Genomic DNA, 12192 nt, shown 5'->3' with positions numbered 1-12192 from the left:
ATTTACCGGTCGATATACGTTCCCATCCTCACCTATGGTCATGAGCTTTGGGTCATGACCGAAAGGATAAGATCACGGGTACAAGCGGCCGAAATGAGTTTCCTGTCTCTCCCTTAGAGATAGGGTGAGAAGCTCTGCCATCCGGGAGGAACTCAAAGTAAAGCCGCTGCTCCTTCACATCGAGAGGAGCCAGATGAGGTGGTTCGGGCATCTGGTCAGGATGCCACCCGAACGCCTCCCTAGGGAGGTGTTTAGGGCACGTCCAACCGGTAGGAGGCCACGGGGAAGACCCAGGACACGTTGGGAAGACTATGTCTCCCGGCTGGCCTGGGAACGCCTCGGGATCCCCCGGGAAGAGCTAGACGAAGTGGCTGGGGAGAGGGAAGTCTGGGTTTCCCTGCTTAGGCTGTTGCCCCCGCGACCCGACCTCGGATAAGCGGAAGATGATGGATGGATGGATGGATGTCTCTTTCAACATTTTTGGTTGCCGACCCCTGTCCTAGATATTTCTAAAGATGTGTGATGAAGCCTTTTTTTTTTTTTTTAACATATCAAATATTGTTCTCACATTTGGTGCTCATAACTGTCTGAGTGGACTTGGACTGCAGTTTTCTTTCTTGCTTATAAAAGCTTCACGAAGAAAAACGATGAGGCATAGTGTGAAAAACTTACACCGTGAAAGCATTGTCCTCACCAAACCTTAACTTATTCCGTTATGTTGCTTCAGCACTGGTATCTCTTTGTAAACAATACCAGCCTTCATCCAAGGATCTGAGGCCCATCCAGCCCACCTTGTATTGCTTCTGTTAATTCACAACGTGCCTTCCTCTGTTGACACTTTAGATGTCAAGATTCTGCAGCCCCGGGACCCGATTCATGTTAGCTTGACCCTATCTGCTTATGAAGCCTGCACTTCGTGGTTACCATGATGGATTCGTTTGTGATTCCTAATTGTGTGCTAATTAAGAGGCTTTCTAATGTGGGAAGGGTCCTCATTGCACATGGAGTGGTCTTGCCTAAATATTCAGTGGCATTTAGTGAACGGTTCAAAGACCCAAGAGCCCCGCTTTGTTTTGTTTTGCCTCATTCCGTTTGAGTGCATAAGTGCGTAGTTGTAGCCCTCCGTCCGCCACCCACAACAATACTGCTCCACATTACTTCAGCTCTCGCATCCCCTCCCCCAGCCTGCCTTCTTTGGGGCTTGCATTTCCACTGAGGGGAGAGTATCCGCCGTCGAGATAGGAATAGAGCATGATATAAATAAAGCTGGGGGGGTGCGATAGATTGAGGCGGCGAGACCCAGCCAAAGCAGTATCGGTGGGAGGGATGGAGCATAAGGGGTGAGGAAGGGAAGGGAGGGGAGGGGTGGAGAGGGGGGTTGTCTCATGCCTCGCAAGAGCTGTGCAACTTCTTGGCAGCATTTCAGAGAGGAGCCTCAGAAGCTTGGTGAGCCAAGCAGATTGAGACAAGGATGGTCGCTGTGTCGCACAAAACCTAGCTCTTTGCAGGATGGTCGGGAGGCACCTCTCCACAGGTATTTCATGGAAACGCGTCGGATCCCCCCCTCTCGCCTTTTCCTTCCTCCGTTTCTCCACTGTTTTGATTTTGTACTTTCGGCTTGCATGCACGCACTTTCAGCAAGACAAGTCTGCAACTGCAGAACATCGAGGGCGCGCAATTCAGCTTTGCGTACGTCGTAGCGTCTGGGATATGCATGCTTTTTACACGGCGCAGGCAGAGACGGGAGCTCGGAGCCTTTTTGGCTTAAATTCAGGACTGAGAAAATGGCGGTCCTGCTCCTCTCAGTGGAGTGACGCCACAGAAAGACTGTGCTGTGTGTGTCAGAAACACAGTGCCCTCTTTTCCCCCTCACTCAGACGCTGCTGCTTTCTCTCTCTCTCCCTACTTAAGTTTGCAAGCAGTCAAAGTAAAATGGAATTAAAGCCAATGCTCTGTTATTGCTTCTTCCGTGTTGCTGTGAACGCTAGTATTTGTATGGAAGTTAAACCTATAAAAGGGCTATGTAAACAGTCGCCACAGTTGATGTGCGATTGATCAATGCATTGAACATGACCTAGAAAACAAGCATTTTTTTGTATCAAAATGAGCATTGCAACTGCAGGAAGCTGACTCCAAGAAAATAGTCCAGGTTATTACTTTGAGATGCTGTTGTACACGCAGATAAACGTGTTGATACAGACTTGCGTCATGACAATTGGAGGTCATGACTTCACTGCCTGCACCACGGTGGAGCACTGGTTATTTCCTGTTACTCACACTAAGAAGGTCCTAGGTTCGATTCCCAGGCTCGGGGTATTTCTGTGTGGAGTTTGCGTGTTATCCCCGTGACTGTGTGGGTTCCCTCCGGCTTTCTCACACCTCCGAAGACATGCACCTTGGGAGAGGTAGATGGTTGACAACACTAAATACTCCCTAGTGTGTGAATGTGAGTGTGAATGTTGTCTGTCTGTCGTTGTTGGCCCTGTGATGAGGTGGAGACTTGTCCCAGGGTGCACCCTGCCTTCTGTCTGAGTGTAGCTGTGGATAGGCTCCAGCCCCCTGCGACCCTGAGAAGGACAAGCGGTAGAAAATGGATGAATGAATGCACTTCACTGCCTTGCTGGTCTGGTAGATAGAGGTTAGGTTTGTGGTTTGTCATTGATCCTGCTTCACCATGCATTTGTGTGATCATTTGTCAACACAACCCAGAAGACAGCTCTATTAGACACATGCTCATCTGATGTTTGGTGTATCATTGTCATCGTAGATGTTTCTGATGAGAATTGTGCCTCTGTGTTGTTGCAATTAGAGACATGTGAGTTCAACTTGCACTGAGCCTAGTCTATAAAATCCGCTACACCTCCTTGATACCGAAGTACATGTCAAACTACTTCCTTAACGTAAATGACCGCCATAACCACAACACCAGGGGGAGCTCCACAAACCACGTTAAACCCAGATTTCGATCTAACAAAGGTCTTAACTCATTCTCTTTCTATGCCACATCAATGTGGAATGCACTCCCAACAGGTATAAAAGTAAGTGCATCTCTATATTCCTTCAAAACCGCTCTAAAACAACACCTCCAGGCAACTTCAACACTTTACTAATACCCTCCTCCATTCACATCCCATCCCCCCGGATTATAAACAACTCAAATGTACTTCTAATGTATATACTTGTTCTTATGCTATGTGAACTCACTGGCTGTACATATCCTACTAAATAAGACCTACACTGTTTCAATGTCCACATTTCTCTGTTGATGCAATTGTTGATGACTGAAGTTCTGATATCAACCAAAGCTCCCCACCCACCCCCCGGATTGTAAATAATGTAAATAATTCAATGTACATACTATGATGATTAACTTGTGTGATGACTGTATTATGTTGATAGTATATATTTGTACCATGAATTGATTAACGTGGACCCCGACTTAAACAAGTTGAAAAACTTATTCGGGTGTTACCATTTAGTGGTCAATTGTACGGAATATGTACTGTACTGTGCAATCTACTAATAAAAGTATCAATCAATCAATCAGTTGGAGTTTACAAAAAAACTAATCAAAGCAATTTAGCACTTTTTTTTCTTGAAAATGCCTAAAACAATGCCTGGCAATGTATTGTCCACAATGTCTAATGTTTGGATAAACATCCTGTATTGTGATTTATTGGTCAGTTTTTGACTTGTGTTATTGCTAGATATGAGTGATTGTTTTTTTGTTTCATTTATAGAACGTCTTGCTAAGAAGAGAAATGATCTCCCTGCTTGTTGCCGTAGTATTTCAGCCTCTCTGTGGGTGTGATGACGACATCTTTCTCATGCACATTTTCCTGTGCTTTTTATTTTTTTTCATACAGAACTGCCCCCACAGAGCAGCCTGGGAGATCAGTATGATAATCCCCTCTGGGGACACCTGCCAGCCGACAGAAGTGCAGCGACTTCCTCTAATACAAGTTGCGGCGATCAACTGATCATTGACCAGAAGGACACAAAGGCTTGGCCTTCTATTACTCTTAGGCAGAAGGCCTCTCAAGGAGGATGCATTTTTAAAACTGACCCTGGTCACCTGACCAGCAGCAGTAGCACTTGTAGTACCATTAGTAACTGTAGTAATAGTAGTAATAATAGTGGTTGGTATTGTAGTACGAGTATGGCCACTGGGGCCAATAGCCAGACAGGCCACTTTCCTGTCAACCACCTAAGCAGTAAGGCCAACACTGGACTCAGCCCTGCCAATCATACTGGAACCAACATGCACTCAAGCCAGGTTGCAGCCAATCGAAGCTGGGGTTCTGGGTCTGGCCCCTCTCAGTCTTCAGTAGGCAGTGAAGGAAAAACTGACAGTCCAGCAGGAGGAGGCAGCAGCAGAGCATGGAGCTCTTCATCATCCTCCAACACCAACTGTAACTTGAACTTGAGCCCCAATGCCAACCCATCCGCCTGGCCTGTGTTGGGCCATGATGGGTGTGGCGCGGGTGCAGGCAGCTCAGGGGGAGCCAATATCATTTCACCTCCTCAATCGACACCCAACTTCTGTAATCCCACTGGCCCCCCTCCATCCCAGACCAGCACATATACTGGAGCCAACACCAACAGTAACTCCTCGGGTATTGGCAGTGCCTGGGGAGGTATAGTGACCTCTGATGCATCAGATCCACACCCCTCCCCATCCACAAATGTGTCTTTCAGTTCAGAACCTCAGAACCTTAAAACTGATGGACCAAATCACGTAAATAAGCAGGAACAACCTAGCCCTATACGCCACATGCTAGGTTGGGGCACTGCATCTGCAGGCCTGGGTTCAGTGGGTCAACAGCCATCAGGTGGAAAACAGGTGAATGGAGAAGATAATACAATGGCATGGGGTATGAGTGGTGACTCAAAGGCACCTTCATCTAAGGAGTTAACTGGCTGGGACGCTGGCTGGGGCCATGGAGGAAGTGGCTCAGGAAATACTGGAGGCTGGAGTGAACAGTCCAGTGGTGACTGGGGCAAGAAGCACACTGAGGAGGCCCAAGGAGGTTGGGATGGCCCCAGCTCTCCACCCCAAGACACACAGCCTAGTTCTTGGAGTAGAGCTGTGAGCACAACTGGTGCCAGTGAAGGAAGCAGTGACAGCATGGAAGGAAATCCAAGTTCTAAACAACATTCTTCCAGAGAAACTCCCGTTCCTCCTTTGCCTGCCCAGGATCTAGACCCCAGGGTGTTGTGTAATACTGGCTGGGGACAGACCCCTGTTCGTCAGCACACATCTTGGGACATGGACAATACTAAAACCAAGAATGACATGGGCGCAGAATCCTGGGACTCTCCAACTATTCCAATCGATGCCCAGGGGCCCTCCAATACTAACATGGGTCCTCCTCATAGAACTGACTCTGGGAGCAAGAATGAGGTGCCTGCTTCTGAGGGAGCTTCTAGTTGGGGAGGAAACATGGCCCCTACCAACCAAACCAACTGTAGTTGGGGAGATCCACCTAACAACATTAAGCCCCAAAGTGCTCCTGGTGGCTGGGGAAATCCACCAAAAGCAGGGCCTACCTCTGGTATGCCCAAAAATAGTGGTCAATCTTGGGGAGAAGAGAAGTCAACAGGGTGGGATGATTCTCACAGCAAGCCACAATCCCAGAGTTGGGGAGAGCAACCCAAAGCATCCCATAGCAGTTGGGGCAGTAGTGGTGGGAACAATTCTGCAAATGACTGGGGAGAACCAGAAGAGAGCAAAAAGAATCCACCCAACTCCACCTGGGAGGGAGAAACAGGTGGCTGGAAAGAAAATCCTCGAGGCTGGGGCATGCCTCCTTCAGGGCAAGGAATGTCTGGAGGAAACGGGGGCAGGGGAGAGCCGGTTAGCCAGCGTCCTAGGGACCCTTCCCAGGGTTGGGCAGGAAAGTCTCAGGATGGGCCCAGTGGTAACACCGGAGCGGTCATGAGCTCTTGGGGTGGCTCTGGCTCTGTCAAGCAGGGTGGGGGATGGAGCGGCAGTAAGCAGGAGTCCTCAACTGAACCCACAGGGTGGGAAGAACCCTCTCCGCCCTCGATACGACGCAAGATGGAGATTGATGACGGGACCGCCGCTTGGGGTGATCCTAACACCTACAAAAAATCTGTGAACCTTTGGGACAGGAACAATCCTGGGATGTCCCAAGCGAAAACTCCCACTGGAGGCAATAACCCACCGAGTACCAGTAGCAGTCATCCCCACAATACCCACAATCACGGTTATCAAGGACCACCTGCACCTTTACAGAATCACACCCAAAATTCCCAAAACCCAGGTCCTGCCAGTGGGCCCATGGATCATGCTGTGCAGCACCAGTCAGGGTCATCTCACAACCGGGCTCCCCTGTTAGCCCAAGGTAAGACAATATTTTCCCAGTTTTTTTTAACCCATTAAAGTATATGTGTCAAACATCCAAGTTGTTTAGGTAGTTAGCACAGGCCTGTGTTAAGCTCCAAGTTGTTGATTTACTTAAAGTTAATATCTTGACCTTGCTTGCCCTTTTCGGAGTTACATCTAATTAGCTTTCCAAATGAGATAAAGCAGTGCAATCTGTGAGGCTCCTCTCGTTACACAACACTTGCGTTTGGAACGTCTACATATCCTAACCTTCGGGGTAGCCAAAGGAAGCGCAAGGATGGTGTTTACAAAAAGTGCCTCATGAAAATAGAAAACTGCCACAAACAGTTTGAGACCAATCGGAAGTGTGTGATTATGCGGGTCGGTTGTCTGTCAGCAGTTGAAAGGAGAGAGTGCTGGCACAGCTGCCCCCTGCTGTTTCACACTTGACCCTGCATGCTGACTCCATAGTGGCTCTGCTAATTGCATGATGCATAAACGTGTGGTTCATCACTGCTATTAATCGCTGCCTTTCACACAAAAGGGTTGCATATCTGTCATTTGGGAGCGGCCTTCAGGTTTTACTCTCTTTCAGGACTAAATTGAGCGTGGCACTGCCAAAAGACCCACAGACAGTGGGTCTTTTGGCAGTTTCGCATTCCTGGTCATGCCAAGACTGACCAGGAATGTGCCAGTTCCTAAACGACCATCTTCCCCTTCTGTTAGCCACCACGTTAAGCCAAACAAAGGTTTTTAGCTCCCGGCGTGGATGGGAATAATTAGGTTTATGGTCTTAACTATCGATTTAAAATACCAAGGAAAAGTAAAACTTCTCTCTGTACAATCCATTGTCTTTCTGTGTCCACCAGGTTGGGGAGAACGACCCGGCTCACACGCAAAATCTGAAAACTCATGGGGCGAAACTACACCTTCACCAGTCAGCGTGGACAAGGGGACATCTGCCTGGGGTAAATCAACTGGGGGCTCCATTGGCTGGGGAGACGGCAACTCAGACAACTACAGCAGGGGGAACCCAGCAATGACTTCTGCATCGTGCAAACTTGGTAAATACGAAAAATTATATTAAGGTATTTCTGCAGAATTCCTGTGCGGTGTGGTTTCCTGCTGAGAGTTAAAGCATTTTTTCAAGATGAGTCAAGGGTGCACATCAGTCTAGCCTTGGAAAATAATTTTTTCACACAACTATCCTGACCCCTAGTGGCCAACAAACGTTTGTGTTTTATATGCTGCAGTGATAGTGATAGCACTTTTTTCCCCCCCTTTTAACGTCCTCATTTCTCTGATGCCCTCATCTAGCCCCCAAACCTATGCAAGACGGATGGGGCGGCGGAGGTGATGAGATGATGCTTTCAGGAGGTCAGTGGGATGCCGAGGAGGGAGAAATGTGGAATAGCACAGCCTCTCAGGAGAACAACTCCTCCACCAACTCATGGGGGAACACATCCAAAAAGGTCCCACAAAAGGTAAGAAGCAGGTTACGGCACTAATCTGAACCAAAACAAATTAGAATTAGAATTTCTGATGTTTTTCATCCTTTTATCCCATAGGTGAAGATACCGGGAAAGCCGGAAGATGCCTGGATTATGAATCGTCTCATTAAGCAGCTGACAGACATGGGTTTCCCGGTGTGTTAGTAGTACTAGATGTATTATTTCTATACCATAAACCAGGGGTAGGGAACCTATGGCTCTAGAGCCAGATATGGCTCTAGAGCCAGATGTGGCTCTTTTGATGACTACATATGGCTGTCAGATAATTATATTTATATAGCGCTTTTCTCTAGTGACTCAAAGCGCTTTACGAAGTGACACCCAATATCTAAGTTACATTTAAACCAGTGTGGGTGGCACTGGGGGCAAGTGTGTAAAGTGTCTTGCCCAAGGACACAACGGCAGTGACTAGGATGGCGGAAGCCGGAATCGAACCTGGAACCCTCAGGTTGCTAGCACGGCCACTCTCCTAACCGAGCTAAGCCGAGTAACCGTGTAATACTCTTCCATATCAGTAGGTGGCAGTCGGTAGCTAATTGCTTTGTAGATGTGGGAAACAGCGGGAGGCAGAGTGAAGGTAAAAAGGTGTCGAATGCTTAAACCAGGGGTAGGGAACCTATGGCTCGAGAGCCTGGCTCTCAGATAAATCTTAGCTGACATTGCTTAACACGATAAGTAATGAATAATTCCGCTGGTAATCACAGTTTAAAAAATAACGTTCAAATTATAAAACATTCTAAGGCATTTTAATCCAACCATCCGTTTTCTACCGCACCTGTTCAAGGTGTCGCATTAATGGTAAGCAGTATTATATTTATTATTGGTTAACTTTTAGAATAACAATGTTGTGAAAAAGAATAAGAGACTTATTATACTCTACAAATGTTGGTCATACTTAAAAATGCACAAATTTAGTTGTATTCAGTGTTGAAAAATGTTATATGGCTCTTACGGAAATACATTTTGAAACATTTTTTCTTTCATGGCTCTCTCAGCCAAAAAGGTTCCCGACCCCTGCCATAAGCAGTCAATCAATTTATTAATCAGTCAAACTTGATTTAAATAGCACTTAGTGTACACAAGCGAGTGCTAACACAAAGTGTTTTACACCAAAATAAATCAGAGAAGAAAACAAACAGCTCCACTGGCAATAACAAAACACGGCATGACACTGAGGATTAAGGAAAACTATCACCTCTGGAGAATAACTAAAATAACTCCATCTAAAAGTAGTTTAAACATATTTTTATATATATATGTAAAATAAAATATCAGTTATCAAGGTTTCCCCTCGCTTGAAATCTACATGCAGTGTTCGGGGCGTGGCTAGGGGCGTGGTCAATGTGATAGAATGGAATTTGCATAATTTTTGATGACGCATACATATTTTAATCCTAAAAATAATGTACATACATTTAAAAAAAACGTATGTGTTATTAGTAATTATTGATATTGCCATTTTGTTAAATTGTTTTGCTCAATTTTTATAATTGTTATTATTGTCCAATGTAACACAGTTGCTGGTCTTTTAAGTAGAGAACGCTATTTTTTTTAGCTACTCTTGAAAGATGAGTACAGTCTCCAATAACAGATGAAAAATATAAACATGCTAGATTTTTCAAGGAAAACTTCACTTAAAAAAATATTAATATCTCCATATCCACAGGAACAATGGAATGAAAGGTGAAAAATAGTTTGGCAGTGTTTTATATTTCCAGATTGCTGAGTCTCTCATTTTGCTGTCAACCAAAAAGGGACAGGTCATCCAATTATCATGTGGGAGCCCGGCGACCCCTTTCGATCACTTTTATTCATTTGCTCACTATCTGTGGGCGAGACAACGTCGAGTATTCATCCAATTGTCGTCTCATTTAGCTGCAGGACTATGACGCCACCACATCAATTTAAAAAAGTTGCGGCAACTGTTGCCAAAGTAGCTGATTCCAAACAAACGCATTTAGTCAATGAAATCCAAACACAAACGTGAAAAAAGATCCTCATTTTTAAGGCGCGGCAGCTTCAATTTAGCTGTGGTGTCGCACCAGAATCAGATACATTTCAGGGAAACCCTGAGAGGCAAGATAGGGCGGGTCACTAACTATACATTAACTAATAACTAAAACATAACATTGACAAAATTATAGTAGGAATAATAGCAATTTATATAAAATAGACAAAATAACATACCGGTAATTATAAACCTAAGAAGAGTTTAACATGATCAGTAAAAAAACTGATTAAAAATGTGTACCTTAAACTTTTTTTTTTTATGTCAAAAGTCTCTGCAGTCCTGAGGCTGTTGTTCCACACTTGAGCCTTTGTTTTTTGGTATTTGGTAAAGATAAATGGTTAATGCCAGAGGCCCTCGGTATCAGTGAGGTTTGGTACGGTAAAAGCAGGTAGATAATAAGGCGCCAGGCCATTCAGATATTTAAAAACTAATAATATAACTTTAAAATCGAGCTTGAAACAGACTTGTTTGCCACTTTTGTCAGCTTTTTTTGACATGTTGCAGGCATCAAATTCCAAATGAGCTAATATATGCAAAAAATATCAAAGTTTACCAAATGGAACGTTAAGTATCTTGTCTTTGCAGTCTATTCAATTGAATATAGGTTGAAAAGGATTTGCAAATCATTGTTTTTTGTTTTTATTTACCATTTACACAAGGTGCCAACTTTACTGGTTTTGTATAATCATCCATATTTTTTTGTTTGTCTTTTCCAAAAGTGAGGTTTTTGAACTGTAGTGACAAAGTGAAGTGAAGTGAATTATATTTATATAGCGCTTTTCTCTAGTGACTCAAAGCGCTTTACAGAGTGAAACCCAATATCTAAGTTACATTTAAACCAGTGTGGGTGGCACTGGGAGCAGGTGGGTAAAGTGTCTTGCCCAAGGACACAACGGCAGTGACTAGGATGGCGGAAGCGGGAATCGAACCTGCAACCCTCAAGTTGCTGGCACGGCCACTCTACCAACCGAGCTATGCCGCCCCAAAAGAGAGACCCAAACTCATTTGGGCCGATTGTACCCGTGATCTTATCCTTCCGGTCATGACCCAAAGCTCATGACCATAGGTGAGGATGGGAAAGTAGATCGATCGGTAAATTGAGAGCTTTGCCTTCCGGCTCAGCTCCTTCTTCACCACAACGGATCGGTACAACGTCCGCATTACTGAAGACGCCGCACCGATCCGCCTGTCGATCTCACCATCCACTCTTCCCCCACTCGTGAACAAGACTCCTAGGTACTTGAACTCCTCCACTTGGGGCAGGGTCTCCTCCCCAACCCGGAGATGGCATTCCACCCTTTTCCGGGCGAGAACCATGGACTCGGACTTGGAGGTGCTGATTCTCATTCCGGTCGCTTCACACTCGGCTGCGAACCGGTCCAGTGAGAACATGACATCATGTTCTTTACAAGTGTATGTAAACTTTTGCCCGGGACTGTATAAACCTCGAGAACACAAGTCTTTTGTAGACATTTTCTACGGAAGTCAACACCGTCTTGTGTATGAATCATTAGGGGACATTTAACTTGTATATTGAGCGTGGAGTGTTTAGTAAAGAAAAAGGTAAACATTTGGTGTATTTTGAAGGGTTTCTCTTGTTGCTGTCTCACAAAAAGTACAAAATAGACTATGGTATTGTTCATTGGTCAGTCGGTGATGGTTTTCTTATGTGCTTGCCAGAGAGATCCGGCAGAGGAGGCTTTGAAGAGCAACAACATGAACCTGGACCAGGCCATGAGTGCCCTGCTGGAGAAGAAGACAGAACTAGACAAGCGGGGGATAGGGATCGCCGGCCACGACTACAACGGGCTTATACACAAACCCATGAGCTGTCCTCGGCCTCCACTTCTCTCCAAAGAACCCTCAGCAGACTCTCGCTCGCCCTTCATGGATAAAGTGAGTCTACTTCACCAGATAGGCATAACTTCCACCACGATATTATTTGTAGAGTGCTTCTGTCGTCTCTGGGAATGTTAGACAATAGAGAGTTTAGAAATTATACGAATGAAAAGCCTGCTGAGGGTAAACCTGGTCAAAATGATCTGCCCACATGAATGAGAGAAAATCATGCTTTGGAGTGAATTAAATCAAGGATGCCGCTAATTAAGATGTTAATATTGTTGAAAATGAATGACACCAAGATTGGTCATTGATTTTCCAGCAAATGCAGGGTGGAATGTTTGGTAGTGGTGGAGCAGCACAAGCCCGGGCCATGCCTCAGCCGCCTCCTCAGCCGCCAGTGCCGCCTCTCAGCTCTTCTCAGCCTAGTCTACGCGCTCAAGTGCCTCAGTTTCTCTCCCCTCAGGTACATGCAAACAAAA

The 12192-nt window shown here is 45.6% G+C and overlaps 1 protein-coding gene across 5 annotated transcripts in view; it reads left to right on the top strand.

Moving 5' to 3' along the window:
- Nucleotides 1-12192, top strand: part of tnrc6c1 (trinucleotide repeat containing adaptor 6C1) — a 121331-nt gene that overhangs the window by 71590 nt on the left and 37549 nt on the right. For 4 of the 5 annotated variants that reach the window (XR_009803915.1, XR_009803916.1, XM_061885035.1 and 1 more), the window contains exons 5-10: nt 3867-6368; nt 7219-7413; nt 7667-7833; nt 7918-7995; nt 11552-11767; nt 12033-12176. Coding sequence is in view for 3 of the 5 variants with exons in the window: in XM_061885035.1 (XP_061741019.1) it covers nt 3867-6368; nt 7219-7413; nt 7667-7833; nt 7918-7995; nt 11552-11767; nt 12033-12176 (3302 nt within the window). In the remaining 2 variants the exon portion in view is untranslated. Of the gene's footprint in view, nt 1-1394; nt 1535-3866; nt 6369-7218; nt 7414-7666; nt 7834-7917; nt 7996-11551; nt 11768-12032; nt 12177-12192 lie in introns of those variants that run through there. The other variant, XM_061885036.1, reaches the window with a different exon arrangement.

This window comes from Nerophis ophidion, linkage group LG23 (genome assembly GCF_033978795.1).
Source record: "Nerophis ophidion isolate RoL-2023_Sa linkage group LG23, RoL_Noph_v1.0, whole genome shotgun sequence".
In the NCBI taxonomy this organism is placed as follows: Eukaryota; Metazoa; Chordata; class Actinopteri; order Syngnathiformes; family Syngnathidae; genus Nerophis; species Nerophis ophidion.
Note: the sequence above shows the minus strand (reverse complement) of the source record. Positions and strands in the feature narration are given on the sequence as shown.